Genomic DNA, 16,725 nt, shown 5'->3' with positions numbered 1-16,725 from the left:
TCAACAAAGGATTAGTGCTAGGAATATTTATTTCTCAATTTAGTAAGTTGATTATCAGGGAATGGACAAAAAGTTCAAAGTCCAAAAGCAGCACATTACTGAGAAAGAGGACAAAGAATTCACTTAGATATGATATTTTTAAGTAGGAGTAGAGACTTACAGTAAGATTACTAACTGTAAAATGAGGCTGGTCACTTCCTCATTGATTGTGGTACTCATAATCTCTTTTGATTTCTTTTCAATGGGGTTTGTCATGCATCATCCGGTCTTTTGGCAACCATTTGGGTGATTTTATATAGGAAACAGACGACTTACGAAAACTGGCTCCTTTTCATTTTTAACCCATCTACATATTTCTCCCCCACATAGCATTTCATGTCGAGGCTTTGAGTTTTGCAAGTCCTACCTGAGCAGGTTACTACAACATCCTGCTGATGAGTGCAGTTATGCTTTCCCCATCCATCATGTTTGCAGTCCCAGAGAGCAGACTCATTCCCTCGACAAGAGACATGATCCATCCAGATGCGTCCAGAGCCCACCCAGGAATTAGTCCATCCAGTGGCTTTGACAGCAGTGGGACATCCCAGCTGCCTGCAAATCACAGAGACCTCATCCATGCCCCAGCCATTATTGCACACAGTTCCCCATTCCTCCTGGACTTTCACCTCCAATCTCCCGGTGCACTTGTCTTCACCATCCTTGAGCCTCAGCTCCTTCTCTTCTCCTCCTGCAACAATGCATAAAGACAGCCATTTGTCAGGATCCAAAGACCACGCGGAGAATTATCATTCTTAGATTATTTATTTATTTTTTCAAAGCCAGATTTGAGAAGCATTCCCAGACTCATCCATGGTATAATAGGAGAATGCTATTTCATGGGTACCCAAGTACAAATATCAGCATCACAGGCTTCAGATGAAGCAAGGACATAAAACCAGCTAAGCTAAATAATGCAATAATGCCGATTTATATAATCTCCACAGAGAGTTTACTATGTAAATAATATATTACAAAATTTTATAGGTACCAGCCATGTAAGTTTCTCCAAATTCCTAAGATGGATAGAAAGAAGGCTCCTGATGAAGATGAAAAAACCAGTCTTAAGTAATTTAATGCCCATTATACACATATAGGGAAAACATCAAGAATTTTTTAAAATACTAGTTGAAATCTGGCTGAAACTTTTCTACTTAAATGGAAGTCAAGATGGAGGTATTTTCCTATTACCTCCTATCTTGAAAAAAATGCCTCACCCTCCCCCAAACCACCCCCCTCAAATGTCCCAGCTACCATCCTATGATTACTTTAACATAGGAACCTGTGCTCTCACTAATGTCTATCTGGCCACCCTCAATACATTTAAGGTAAATTTTGGCACTGAATTTATTAAAGTGTTCCTCAAATTCCATTTCATCCCGATAATTCTGAGTTTTTTCCTCCTCTGTATTGTTCCTTATTTTTTAGGTAGACATATTTTAAATCTCAAAACGAAGTGAACATTTTTTTTCCTGTGAAAGATTATTTTATTTTGGGGGAAACCATGCTATTTTGTTCATATTTTAGTGTCACATGGTTAGGACCTATTTTCTGCTTTTAATATCTGATCCCTTGAAATCATGAAGCATGTTTTCATGAAGCATTATTTGCATTTGACAAAGCACTCACCGAGAGAACTGGTGATCAAACAGGCACCAAGGATGGAGACCACAGCCATAGTGGAGGGACTCAAGAGGGTGAAACATCTTCTACAGTCTGTGAAAAAAAAAAAAAAAAAGGAAGAAAAGGACAAAAGCATTGCCTTCCCAAAAAGAGGCTTTGGAGAAGACAGATGGTTTCAGAGATTCAAGGTTAGCAAGAAAAGTCAAAATGGCAAGGTGGACAGGAAATATTCATAGGATCAGGATCCTATAGTCTCAGTGAAATAGCTTTGGACATGTTCATGTTTACAGGCAACCTAGGGGTGAGGGATTAGGAGCAAGTTGCGTATGGAAAAGAATTTCAAGAGCAGACCTTAAAACGTGGAAAATCGAAAAAGCACCGATGAAGATTAGCAGGGGCACAGAATGATAGTCAACTCCTGAGATCTCCAAGCCCACTGGATCCAGATGGTTAAGTTCCAGAAGGGAACAGATTCTATGTATCAACGTCAGCTCTGCTTCACCAGTACTGACACCATGTCTGTTAAACAGTAGCTGAATACTGATGGACTAAAGTGACAATGTTTATAGGTGAAAAACTAAATTACTGGATCTTACCCCTAGATAGAGCAAAAAGCTCTAAAGCTTTTATTACTCTCACTTACTCTAACCTGACATAAAAGCAAGCATGCGTTGGTGGCCACACAGGAGCACACACTTTGGGATAAGTCACTGAAGTGTGCCCTTTGGACACACTTCATGTGGTACGCTATACTGCGATTAAAAAGTTTAGAAAAATGGGCCTCTTGGTGGTTCAGTTGGTTAAGCACTAGCCTTCGGCTCAGGCTGCGATCCTGGGGTCCTGGGATCGAGTCCCCAATCAGCCGGCTCCCTGCTCAGCAGACAGTCTGCTTCTCCCTCTCCCTCTCCTACTGCTCATGCTCTCTCTCTCTCAAATAAAGAAATAAAATCTTTTTTTAAAAGAAAAGCTCTGAAAAAATTTTAAATGCTAAACAAGTCTAACATATCCATAAAAATCACAATGCAGATTTTAACACTCAGGGATGCTATTTAAATTTCCCTAAGTGATCAACTTGTAATCAATATTCATTCTTGTATGGTCTGTCCATGTTTTCTAACAATTGTTGCTTTCCTACTCAATCTGGTTCAGTTCATTTCAACTCCTTTCTTAATTTTACCTCAGCAATTTTACAAAACTGATGCCAAGTAATCTTTTTTGGTGCCAAATCTAATCTTTATCCCCCATTTTCAATTCTGAATCTATGGCAGATACAAGTTACTGCCATAAAAGCTTAATGCCCACTTTCCATTCCTTACTTTCCCAATGCCAATCACTATTAAATAAGATTCACTGACTGTTAACTTCATACTACATTTAAAGGTAAATGTAGAATAAATGAGAAGAGTTTACCAGCAGATCCAGAGTTTCCATGTGGGACCATTCTGAGTTTGTCCAGTCCAAAGTTCTAATGATTTCTAAATCTTCTTGTATTTTTCTTTAGAAATGTTCTGCTAAAGAGGAGGACCACTAAGACTTCTAAAAATCATCTCACTTCCACAAAACAAAACAAAACAAAACAAAACAAAACAAAAAACCAGAAAGGCTACATAATGGAGGTGGAGTCAGTCAATAAAAAAGGGGAAGTCATTCATAAACTGAGGTTCCCTTTCATACTCATGTTTTCTTCAATATGGGATATGAAACAACCAAAAGAAATTGAGAAACATTTACTACAGATTTATAGAAATTAAGGGGAAATATTAACTCATGTACTATTGTTATTGAAATGAATATTTAGATTTCAGTACTGTGTTTTGGACTAATAGAAACAAAAATGGCAATCATTATGTAGTTATGTCAAAAAACTAAAGTGAAATAAGCAAAGCATAATTAAATAATATTATAAATTATTTGTAATACTATTACTATAATCAAATGTACCAAATGAATAATTTTCTATAGACTATGTACAGAACTTGCTTTTTCTTTTCTTATGAGATGAAGAGCAGCAATAAAATTAGCCATGACCATTATGGAGTCTGAAAATGGGTGCAATACAAATTTATAAGACATAATTTAAGCTCTAAATATCTCAAATTCAAGTGACAGGAATACATACATTAGCAATAATAAGCAGAAGTTCAAAGCAAAAGGTGAAAAATAGAGAAAAAAATGGTTATATCAACTGGGAGACAGGAATGAACTGTCAGAAAACTCTTTTCTGTGAGAAGATGCTTAAATTATGTCCTGAAATATGAGAAGGGGTTTGCCTCAAAGAAAAAAGATAAAGGGATTTAAGGCATAAGAAAAAACACATACAAAACAACACAACCATGTGAAAACATGGAAATTTGATGGTCCATGGTGGCATAAATATTCTCAGGTATTAGTGGTGGGCCAGAAGAGGGAAGTTTAAGAAGCATCACCAGTTTTACAAGGAGATATTCCCTACAATCTGGTCAACAAGGGCATGCTGGAGTCTTTCCATTTCTTGGACATAACTAACCTCTTACATACATTGTTCCTTCTGTATGTATTGCTTCCCACCACTGTCTCTTGCATGAGCTAACCCTTACTCATCCAGCTTTTATTTCTTAGTTAAACACCACTTCGCTAGGAAAAAGAACCTTAACCTTGAATTATTCGGGAAAATGTGTTCTCCATGCTAACCTGTGCTTTGGAGATCATAACTTATAGTTTTTATAATTATTTATTGTTCATCTTACTTGTTGGTCTTAAAACACTAAGGAAAGGAAGTGTGTCTTCTTTTTCAGCAAGACATCCATCAGCCCTTGCTAAAGGGTAGGCACTTGATAATACTTACTTTTTTGTTATTGTAAAAAATGATAATGCTGCTACTGTTGCAGAGATAAACTGCAACATGAAGTTTACATGAAGAAAGGCATCCTGTATCTTATGTTATAAAGTCCTATGCCTTGGCATGGAACTCTCTCGAGGCAGTAAACTAGAGCAACCATGGGACTTATCTTGTTAGTTTCTCATCTCTCATGGATCACTGTCTCTTGTTGCCTATTTCATCTGTTTTTCAGTTATTTCTGGTGGGAAAATAATTGCACTTCCTTTTTCTCCCTTCTTAATGGAAGCAGAAATTTTTTGCTCACTAAGATTTTTATCTTTTGAATTTTGCACTGGTCTAGTCCTTCCACTCTGCTACTACATTTTTTTTTTCCAATTAGGCTTTTCTTATAATCTTAACAAATTTAATAAATAACATTCTACTTTCACTGCATTTTACTCTTGCCCTCATTTCTATTACCACCCATGCCTCCAATCATCTTCAATATTGCTACCAAAGTAAAATGTAAAACACGATGCTTAGGATGCTTGGGTGGTGTCGTTGGGTAAGCATCCAACTCTTGGTTTCAGCTCAGGTCACGATCTCAGGGTGGTAAGATTGAGCCCACATTGGGCTCTGTGATCAGTGGGGAGTCTGCTTGAAGATCCCCACCTTCAGCCCCTCCCCTCACTTGCTCTCTCTCTCTCTAAAGTAAATAAATAAAACTTTAAAAACACACCCAAAAAACATCTTTTTTTTCAATTTTTTCGATTTATTTATTTTCAGAAAAACAGTATTCATTATTTTTTCACCACACCCAGTGCTCCATGCAATCCGTGCCCTCTGTAATACCCAAAACCTGGTACCTCAACCTCCCACCCCCCCACCCCCTTCAAACCCCTCCGATTGTTTTTCAGAGTCCATAGTCTCTCATGATTCACCTCCCTTTCCAATTTACCCCAACTCCCTTCTCCTCTCTAACACCCCTTGTCCTCCATGATATTTGTTATGCTCCACAAATAAGTGAAACCATATGATAATTGACTCTCTCTGCTTGACTTATTTCACTCAGCATAATCTCTTCCAATCCCGTCCATGTTGCTACAAAAGTTGGGTATTCATCCTTTGTGATGGAGGCATAATACTCCATAGTGTATATGGACCACATCTTCCTTATCCATTCGTCCGTTGAAGAGCATCTTGGTTCTTTCCACAGTCTGGCAACCGTGGCCATTGCTGCTATAAACATTGGGGTATAGATGGCCCTTCTTTTCACGACATCTGTATCCTTGGGGTAAATACCCAGTAGTGCAATGGCAGGGTCATAGGGAAGCTCTATTTTTAATTTCTTGAGGAATCTCCACACTGTTCTCCAAAGTGGCTGCACCAACTTGCATTCCCACCAACAGTGTAAGAGGGTTCCCCTTTCTCCACATCCTCTCCAACACATGTTGTTTCCTGTTTTGTTAATTTTGGCCATTCTAACTGGTGTAAGGTGATATCTCAATGTAGTTTTAATTTGAATCTCCCTGAGGGCTAATGATGATGAACATTTTTTCATGTGTCTGATAGCCATTTGTATGTCTTGATTGGAGAAGTGTCTGTTCATATCTCCTGCCCATTTTTTGATATGTTTGCCTGTTTCGTGTGTGTTGAGTTTGAGGAGTTCATTATAGATCCTGGATATCAACCTTTTGTCTGTACTGTCATTTGCAAATATCTTCTCCCAAAAAAACATCTTTTTGATACTATAATTTTGAAAAACATTTACTGTCATTATTTATCTATATATAACCTGTACTTTGAAAATGGTAACTCATACTTTATATAATTATTGTTCATCTTACATTAGTCAATATACCAAGGATAAGAAGAGCGTCTTATTTTTCAACAAGTTGAATATATGACTCCTCTATTTGTTATTTCTTGTCACTTTGATTTTTTCCCTTTGCCCTTCAATCCTGCTGCCTGCACCTTTTTCTCTCACCAGTCCTTGTCATGGACCAACACTCCAGTATTTGATGCAGATCCTCAAATACACATACACACAGACTTGTAAAATGAGTTTTGCCTGCTTGTGTTTTTAAATTACATAAATGATATATTATAATGAAAAAGTAAAAGGGGAACCTGGTTAGCTCAGTCAGTTAATCATCTGACTCTTGATGTTGGCTCAGATCATAATCTCAAGGTCATGAGACTGAGTCCCATGTTCAAGCATGGAGCCTGGTTGAGATTCTCTCTTTATCCTCTGCTCCCCCTCCCTCCCTCTCTAAAAAAAATAAATAAGAAAAGACAATAGTAATAGTAACAATAATAACACAAAGAATAAATAAATAAATGGAAGAATATTATTATAAAATTTAGGTACTATACTTATAAATTGGCAAAATATCTTTCGAAGGTAGACTATAATGAGCTACATTGTATACTATAAACCTAAAAGAGCCACTAAAATAACAAAACAAAGAGTGGTAGCTAATAAGCCAAAAAAGTAGATTAAGTGGAATCAAAGGTATTTAATCCAAAAGAAGCCATAAATAGAGAAAAGGAATAAGAATTGATTGGACAAATAGAAAACAGAGGCAAGATAATAGATTTGGACTCAAATATATTTATAATTACATTAAATATAAATGATCTAGGCACACCCAATTAAAAGGCAGAAATTAGCAGCTTGTATCAAAAAGCACAATTCAACTATACAATGCCTGAGTAAAATAAAAAATAAAATAGGCTAAAAGTAAAATTATGAAAAAAGATATGCCATGCTAACATCAATGAAAAGAAAGGCAGAATAGCTATATTAGAATCAGTGAATGTGCATTTCAGAGCAAAAAATATTTCCAGGGACAAAGAAAACCATTTCATAATAGTAAATGAGTCCATTTATCAAGAGTGCATATCAATCCTAAATGTTTTTAAAATTAACATGAAAGCTTCAAAACCCACTAAGAAAAAAATTTATAGAACTGCAAGGAGAAATAGCAGATCCATAATTATGGTAGGAGATTTCCATCTCTCTCTGTCAATAATTGATAGAACAACAGACAGAAAATCAGTAAGAAGACAGTAGAATTAAAATTATCAATCAACTTAATCATGTAGAGGACAGTTTATTCAATAACTAGAGAATATAGGTTCTTTTCAAGTGCAAGCAAAACATTTGCCTAGAAGATATTTCTGGACATATAAAATTTCTCAACACATTTAAAGTAATTCAAAACATACAAAATATCTTCTCTGATCACAATGGAATTAAATTAGGGGCTCCTGGGTGGCTCAGTCAGTTAAGTGCCCGACTCTTGATTTTGGCCCAAGTCATAACCTCAGGGTCCTGGGATCTACCCCTAAGATAGGCTCCCCTCTCAGTAGTGAGTCTGCCTGTCTCCTTCTCACTACACCTCCCTCCCTAACTCCACCCTCTGCTCTCACTCTTTCTCTAAAATAAATAAATAAATCTTTAAAAGACCCAACAGACTGAAATTAAAAATCAATAACGAAAATATTGTGGAAAACTTTATTTATTTATTTATTTGTTTGTTTTTAAATTTCTTTTCAGCATAACAGTATTCATTTTTTTAAAATTTATTTTTTATTTATTTTCAGCATAACAGTACTCATTATCTTTGCACCATACCCAGTGCTCCATGCAATCTGTGCCCTCTGTAATACCCAACACCTGATACCTCAACCTCCCACCCCCCCACCCCTTCAAAACCCTCAGATTGTTTTTTCAGAGTCCATAGTCTCTCATGGTTCACCTCCCCTTCCAATTTCCCCCAATTTCCTTCTCCTCTCTATCTCCCCATGTGCTCCATGCTATTTGTTATGCTCCACAAATAAGTGAAACCATGTGATAATTGACTCTCTCTGCTTGACTTATTTCACTCAGCATAATCTCTTCCAGTCCCGTCCATGTTGCACAAAAGTTGGGTATTCATCCTGTCTGATGGAGGCATTACTCCATAGTGTACATGGATCACATTTTCCTTATCCATTTGTCCGTTGAAGGGCATCTTGGTTCTTTCCATAGTTTGGCGACCGTGGCCATTGCTGCTATAAACATTGGGGTATAGATGGCCCTTCTTTTCACTACATCTGTATCTTTGGAGTCAATACCCAGTAGTGTAATTGCAGGGTCCTAGGGAAGCTCTATTTTTTTTTCTTTTTTGTTTTTTTTAATTTTTAATTTTTTATAAACATATGTTTTTATCCCCAGGGGTACAGGTCTGTGAATCGCCAGGTTTACACACTTCACAGCACTCACCAAAACACATACCCTCCCCAATGTCCATAATCCCACCCCCTTCTCCCAAACCCCCTCCCCCCACCAACCCTCAGTTTGTTTTGTGAGATTAAGAGTCACTTATGGTTTGTCTCCCTCCCAATCCCATCTTGTTTCATTGATTCTTCTCCTACCCACTTAAGCCCCCATGTTGCATCACCACTTCCTCATATCAGGGAGATCATATGATAGTTGTCTTTCTCTGCTTGACTTATTTCGCTAAGCATGATACGCTCTAGTTCCATCCATGTTGTCACAAATGGCAAGATTTCATTTCTTTTGATGGCTGCATAGTATTCCATTGTGTATATATACCACATCTTCTTGATCCATTCATCTGTTGATGGACATCTAGGTTCTTTCCATAGTTTGGCTATTGTGGACATTGCTGCTATAAACATTCGGGTGCACGTGCCCCTTTGGATCACTACGTTTGTATCTTTAGGGTAAATACCCAATAGTGCAATTGCTGGGTCATAGGGCAGTTCTATTTTCAACATTTTGAGGAACCTCCATGCTGTTTTCCAGAGTGGCTGCACCAGCTTGCATTCCCACCAACAGTGTAGGAGGGTTCCCCTTTCTCCGCATCCTCGCCAGCATCTGTCATTTCCTGACTTGTTGATTTTAGCCATTCTGACTGGTGTGAGGTGATATCTCATTGTGGTTTTGATTTGTATTTCCCTGATGCCGAGTGATATGGAGCACTTTTTCATGTGTCTGTTGGCCATCTGGATGTCTTCTTTGCAGAAATGTCTGTTCATGTCCTCTGCCCATTTCTTGATTGGATTATTTGTTCTTTGGGTGTTGAGTTTGCTAAGTTCTTTATAGATTCTGGACACTAGTCCTTTATCTGATATGTCGTTTGCAAATATCTTCTCCCATTCTGTCAGTTGTCTTTTGATTTTGTTAACTGTTTCCTTTGCTGTGCAAAAGCTTTTGATCTTGATGAAATCCCAATAGTTCATTTTTGCCCTTGCTTCCCTTGCCTTGGCGTTGTTCCTAGGAAGATGTTGCTGCGGCTGAGGTCGAAGAGGTTGCTGCCTGTGTTCTCCTCAAGGATTTTGATGGATTCCTTTTGCACATTGAGGTCCTTCATCAATTTTGAGTCTATTTTCGTGTGTGGTGTAAGGAAATGGTCCAGTTTCATTTTTCTGCATGTGGCTGTCCAATTTTCCCAGCACCATTTATTGAAGAGGCTGTCTTTTTTCCATTGGACATTCTTTCCTGCTTTGTCGAAGATTAGTTGACTGTAGAGTTGAGGTTCTATTTCTGGGCTCTCTATTCTGTTCCATTGATCTCTGTGTCTGTTCTTGTGCCAGTACCATGCTTGGTCTTGATGATGACAGCTTTGTAATAGAGCTTGAAGTCCGGAATTGTGATGCCACCACCGTTGGCTTTCTTTTTCAATATCCCTTTGGCTATTCGAGGTCTTTTCTGGTTCCATATAAATTTTAGAATTATTTGTTCCATTTCTTTGAAAAAGATGGATGGTACTTTGATAGGAATTGCATTAAATGTGTAGATTGCTTTAGGTAGCATAGACATTTTCACAATATTTATTCTTACAATCCAGGAGCATGGAACATTTTTCCATTTCTTTGTGTCTTCCTCAATTTCTTTCATGAGTACTTTATAGTTTTCTGAGTATAGATTCTGTGCCTCTTTGGTTAGGTTTATTCCTAGGTATCTTATGTTTTGGGGTGCAATTGTAAATGGGATTGACTCCTTAATTTCTCTTTCTTCTGTCTTGCTGTTGGTGTAGAGAAATGCAACTGATTTCTGTGCATTGATTTTATATCCTGACACTTTACTGAATTCCTGTATAAGTTCTAGCAGTTTTGGAGTGGAGTCTTTTGGGTTTTCCACATATAGTATCATATCATCTGCGAAGAGTGATAATTTGACTTCTTCTTTGCCGATTTGGATGCCTTTAATTTCCTTTTTTTGTCTGATTGCTGAGGCTAGGACCTCTAGTACTATGTTGAATAGCAGTGGTGATAATGGACATCCCTGCCATGTTCCTGACCTTAGCGGAAAAGCTTTCAGTTTTTCTCCATTGAGAATGATATTTGCGGTGGGTTTTTCATAGATGGCTTTGATGATATTGAGGTATGTGCCCTCTATCCCTACACTTTGAAGAGTTTTGATCAGGAAGGGATGCTGTACTTTGTCAAATGCTTTTTCAGCATCTATTGAGAGTATCATATGGTTCTTGTTCTTTCTTTTATTGATGTGTTGTATCACATTGACTGATTTGCGGATGTTGAACCAACCTTGCAGCCCTGGAATAAATCCCACTTGGTCGTGGTGAATAATCCTTTTAATGTACTGTTGAATCCTATTGGCTAGTATTTTGTTGAGTATTTTCGCATCTGTGTTCATCAAGGATATTGGTCTATAGCTCTCTTTTTTGATGGGATCCTTGTCTGGTTTTGGGATCAAGGTGATGCTGGCCTCATAAAATGAGTTTGGAAGTTTTCCTTCCATTTCTATTTTTTGGAACAGTTTCAGGAGAATAGGAATTAGTTCTTCTTTAAATGTTTGGTAGAATTCCCCCGGGAAGCCATCTGGCCCTGGGCTTTTGTTTGTTTGGAGATTTTTAATGACTGTTTCAATCTCCTTACTGGTTATGGGTCTGTTCAGGCTTTCTATTTCTTCCTGGTTCAGTTGTGGTAGTTTATATGTTTCTAGGAATGTATCCATTTCTTCCAGATTGTCAAATTTATTGGCGTAGAGTTGCTCATAGTATGTTCTTATAATTGTTTGTATTTCTTTGGTGTTAGTTGTGATCTCTCCTCTTTCATTCATGATTTTATTTATTTGGGTCCTTTCCCTTTTCTTTTTGATAAGTCGGGCCAGGGGTTTATCAATTTTATTAATTCTTTCAAAGAACCAACTCATAGCTTCGTTGATTTGTTCTATTGTTTTTTTGGTTTCTATTTCATTGATTTCTGCTCTGATCTTTATGATTTCTCTTCTGCTGGGCTTAGGGTTTCTTTCCTGTTCTTTCTCCAGCTCCTTTAGGTGTAGGGTTAGGTTGTGTACCTGAGACCTTTCTTGTTTCTTGAGAAAGGCTTGTACCGCTATATATTTTCCTCTCAGGACTGCCTTTGTTGTGTCCCACAGATTTTGAACTGTTGTATTTTCATTATCATTTGTTTCCATGATTTTTTTCAATTCTTCTTTAATTTCCCGGTTGACCCATTCATTCTTCAGAAGGATGCTGTTTAGTCTCCATGTATTTGGGTTCTTTCCAAACTTCCTTTTGTGGTTGAGTTCTAGCTTTAGAGCATTGTGGTCTGAAAATATGCAGGGAATGATCCCAATCTTTTGATACCGGTTGAGTCCTGATTTAGGACCGAGGATGTGATCTATTCTGGAGAATGTTCCATGTGCACTAGAGAAGAATGTGTATTCTGTTGCTTTGGGATGAAATGTTCTGAATATATCTGTGATGTCCATCTGGTCCAGTGTGTCGTTTAAGGCCTTTATTTCCTTGCTGATCATTTGCTTGGATGATCTGTCCATTTCAGTGAGGGGAGTGTTAAAGTCCCCTACTATTATTGTATTATTGTTGATGTGTTTCTTTGATTTTATTATTAATTGGTTTATATAGTTGGCTGCTCCCACGTTGGGGGCATAGATATTTAAAATTGTTAGATCTTCTTGTTGGACAGACCCTTTGAGTATGATATAGTGTCCTTCCTCATCTCTTATTATAGTCTTTGGCTTAAAATCTAATTGATCTGATATAAGGATTGCCACTCCTGCTTTCTTCTGATGTCCATTAGCATGGTAAATTCTTTTCCACCCCCTCATTTTAAATCTGAAGGTGTCTTCGGGCTTAAAATGAGTTTCTTGGAGGCAACATATAGATGGGTTTTGTTTTTTTATCCATTCTGATACCCTGTGTCTTTTGACAGGGGCATTTAGCCCATTAACATTCAGGGTAACTATTGAGAGATATGAATTTAGTGCCATTGTATTGCCTGTAAGGTGACTGTTACTGTATATGGTCTCTGTTCCTTTCTGATCTACCACTTGTAGGCTCTCTCTTTGCTTAGAGGACCCCTTTCAAGATTTCCTGTAGAGCTGGTTTGGTGTTGGCAAATTCTTTCAGTTTTTGTTTGTCCTGGAAGCTTTTAATCTCTCCTTCTATTTTCAATGATAGCCTAGCTGGATATAGTATTCTTGGCTGCATGTTTTTCTCGTTTAGTGCTCTGAAAATATCATGCCAGCTCTTTCTGGCTTGCCAGGTCTCTGTGGATAAGTCAGCTGCCAATCTAATATTTTTACCATTGTATGTTACAGACTTCTTTTCCCGGGCTGCTTTCAGGATTTTCTCTTTGTCACTGAGACTTGTAAATTTTACTATTAGGTGACGGGGTGTGGGCCTATTCTTATCGATTTTGAGGGGCATTCTCTGAACCTCCTGAATTTTGATGCTCGTTCCCTTTGCCATATTGGGGAAATTCTCCCCAATAATTCTCTCCAGTATACCTTCTGCTCCCCTCTCTCTTTCTTCTTCTTCTGGAATCCCAATTATTCTAATGTTGTTTCATCTTATGGTGTCACTTATCTCTCGAATTCTCCCCTCGTGGTCCAGTAGCTGTTTGTCCCTCTTTTGCTCAGCTTCTTTATTCTCTGTCATTTGGTCTTCTATATCACTAATTCTTTCTTCTGCCTCATTTATCCTAGCAGTGAGAGCCTCCATTTTTGATTGCACCTCATTAATAGCTTTTTTGATTTCAACTTGGTTAGATTTTAGTTCTTTTATTTCTCCAGAAAGGGCTTTTATATTTCTCGAGAGGGTTTCTCTAATATCTTCCATGCCTTTTTCGAGCTCAGCTAGAACCTTGAGAATTGTCATTCTGAACTCTAGATCTGACATATTACCAATGTCTGTATTGATTAGGTCCCTAGCCTTCAGTACTGCCTCTTGTTCTTTTTTGTGTGTTGAATTTTTCCGTCTTGTCATTTTGTCCAGATAAGAGTATATGAAGGAGAAAGTAAAATACTAAAAGGGTGGCTACAACCCCAGGAAAATATGCTTTAACCAAATTAGAAGAGATCCCAAATCGTGAGGGGGGAAGGGGATAAAAAGAGGTTCAAAAAGGAAGAAAGAAAAAAGAAAAAAAAAAGAAAAGAAAAGAATTTAAAAAAGAAAACAAATAAGAAAAATATAAAAAAGAAAATATATATATATATTAGATAAACTAGTTAAAAAACGTTAAAAAAGAAAAAGGTAAAAGTTAAAAAAAAATTTTTAACCAAAAGGCGAGGAAAAAAAACAATAAATGAAAAAGAAAAAAATTAAATTAACTGCAAGACTAAAAAAAAAATCACAGGGAAAAAGCCATGAGATCCGTGCTTTGCTTCCTCCTCCTCTGGAATTCTGCTGCTCTCCTTGGTATTGAAACCTCACTCCTTGGTAGGTGAACTTGGTCTTGGCTGGATTTCTTGTTGATCTTCTGGGGGTGGGGCCTGTTGTAGTGATTCTCAAGTGGCTTTTCCCCAGGCGGAATTGCACCGCCCTTATCAAGGGCCGGTGTGAGTAATCCGCTTGGGTTTGCTTTCAGGAGCTTTTGTTCCCTGAGCACTTTCCGTAGAGTTCCGGAGGACAGGGAATACAAATGACGGCCTCCTGGTCTCCGGCCCGGAGGAGCCGAGAGCCCAGGGCCCCACTCCTCAGTGCGCCCTCAGAGAACAGCGCCCAGTTACTCCCGTCTGCCTGACCTCCGGCCGCGCTCCGAGCTCACCGAGCCTGTGACCGGTTCAAGGTAACCCCGAGCTGTGAGCTTACTGTCGGCTCTGTCTCTGTAGCCGGCTTTCCCGTTCCAATACCCGCAAGCTCTGCGACACTCAGACACCCCCGATCCTTCTGTGACCCTGCGGGACCTGAGGCCATGCTGACCCTGCGTGGGCTTCACTCCGGTTTAGCCTCTGGAGCGATGTCCCTCAGCGGAACAGACTTTTAAAAGTCCTGATTTTGTGCTCCTTTGCTCCGCCGCTTGCTGGGAGCCGGCCCCTCCCCCCGGGGTCTATCTTCCCGTCGCTTTGGATTCACTTCTCCGCCGGTCCTACCTTTCAGAAAGTGGTTCTTTTTCTGTTTCCAGAATTGCTGTTCTTCTTCTCTTCGATCTGCCGATGGATTTTCAGGTGTTTGCAATCTTTAGATAAGCTATCTAGCTGATCTCCTGCTAGCTGAAGTAGTCTCAGCCTGCTACTTCTCCGCCATCTTGACTCCTCCCCCCGGGAAGCTCTATTTTTAATTTCTTGAGGAATCTCCACACTGTTCTCCAAAGTGGCTGCACCAACTTGCATTCCCACCAATGGTGGAAGAGGGTTCCCCTTTCTCCACATCCTCTCCAACACATGTTGTTTCCTGTCTTGCTAATTTTGGCCATTCTAACTGGTGTAAGGTGATATCTCAATGTGGTTTTAATTTGAATTTCCCTGATGGCTAGTGATGATGAACATTTTTTCATGTGTCTGATAGCCATTTGTATGTCTTCACTGGAGAAGTGTCTGTTCATATCTCCTGCCCATTTTTTGATATGTTTGTCTGTTTTGTGTGTGTTGAGCTTGAGGAGTTCTTTATAGATCCTGGATATCAACCTTTTGTCTGTACTGTCATTTGCAAATATCTTCTCCCATTCCATGGGTGGCCTACTGCTTTTTCAGAAGAGTTTTCAGGGAAAGATGTTAGATTTTCAGTAATTATTGTTCTTTGGGTTTTTAGAGCATTGAGATTTAGGAATTTTAAGGGGATGAGAAGGGTTGTTCAGTGTCTGACTTACAGATAAAAGATTTTTTCTTGTGAATTTATTTTTTTTCTTTACCCCATCATTTCTTTCCCTATACCTTCTTACTAGCCAAATGTGGGCCCTTTGCTTTATTTCTGGTTTTGCTTTGCTTTATCATTGGTTGATTCCAACTCCCAATTAGTCATGTAAGATGAATTTCAATCCTTACCTCATATGATACAAAAATTAACTCAAAATGGATCAGAAACATAAACTGAAGACCTAAAACTGGAAAGCTTTTAAAAGAAAAGAGAGGAGAAAAATCTCTGTGACCTTAAGTTCTATAAAATGTTCTAATACCAAAATCATGAGTCATAAAATGGTAATTTGATTAATTGGATAGCATCAAAATTTTAAAACTCTGCTCTTCAAAGTCACAAAAGGATGAAAGGCAAGCCACAGACTAAGAGAGAAAAGACTTACAAATCATGTATTTGATAAAGGACTTATATTCAAAATTTATAAAGAATTCTCAAAACTCAATAGTATGAAAACAACCAGCCTTATTAAAAAAATAATACAAGAATTTTGTACAGACCACTCACCAAGGAATGTGTAAGATGGCAAATAATCACATGGAGTGATTCTCAACATCATTAGTCCTTAAGGAAATGCAAGTGAGGAATCACAATGAAATATAACTTGTATACCTTTTAAAACATCTAAAACTACAAAGATTGACTATACCACGTGTCGAGAGTGCTGAGGAACTGGAACTGTCATATAGTCTTAAAGAGCATTTAAATGATGCAACCAGTTTTAAAAAACAGTTTGACAGTTTTTAAAAAAAAGTTTAAGCAAACTCTTCAGTTTTTACTTAAGGCAAATGGTAACATATGTCCCTTTAATGACTTGTGCATGAATATTTATGCCAGTTTTATTTGTAATAGACAAAAACTAGAAACAAACCAAAGGTCTTTCAACCAGTGAATGGGTGAGCAAGCAGGGGAATGAACTATTGACACAAGCTACAGCAGGAATGAATCCTACTTTGTGATTCTATTTCTAAAGAATTATGGAAAATGCAAAGCAATCTCTTGTGACTGGAAGCAGTGGTCATTTAGACATGGATTGGGAAGGGTGGGAAGGAGGGATTACAATAGGAGGTAATTATGATGAAACTTTTTAGAGCAAATGATATGCTCATTGTCTTCATTGTGTTGATGGCTTTAGGT

At 38.1% G+C, this 16,725-nt stretch overlaps 1 protein-coding gene across 7 annotated transcripts in view; it reads right to left on the bottom strand.

Annotated features, from left to right (window-relative positions):
• Positions 1–3,225, bottom strand: part of CD163 (CD163 molecule) — a 31,346-nt gene extending 28,121 nt beyond the window's left edge. For 6 of the 7 annotated variants that reach the window (XM_032348890.1, XM_032348892.1, XM_032348893.1 and 3 more), the window contains exons 1-3: positions 3,070–3,225; positions 1,666–1,752; positions 407–727 (exon numbers count right to left, since the gene is read on the bottom strand). In XM_032348890.1, coding sequence (XP_032204781.1) covers positions 407–727; positions 1,666–1,752; positions 3,070–3,100 — 439 coding nt within the window. In that variant the 5' untranslated portion in view covers positions 3,101–3,225. The remainder of the gene's footprint in view (positions 1–406; positions 728–1,665; positions 1,753–3,069) is intronic. The other variant, XM_032348897.1, reaches the window with a different exon arrangement.
• Positions 3,226–16,725: the final 13,500 nt, after the last annotated feature.

Source organism: Mustela erminea, chromosome 6, assembly GCF_009829155.1.
Source record: "Mustela erminea isolate mMusErm1 chromosome 6, mMusErm1.Pri, whole genome shotgun sequence".
NCBI classification, from domain to species: Eukaryota; Metazoa; Chordata; class Mammalia; order Carnivora; family Mustelidae; genus Mustela; species Mustela erminea.
The sequence above is the reverse complement of the archived record's forward strand: the minus strand, read 5'-3'. Positions and strand labels throughout refer to the sequence as shown.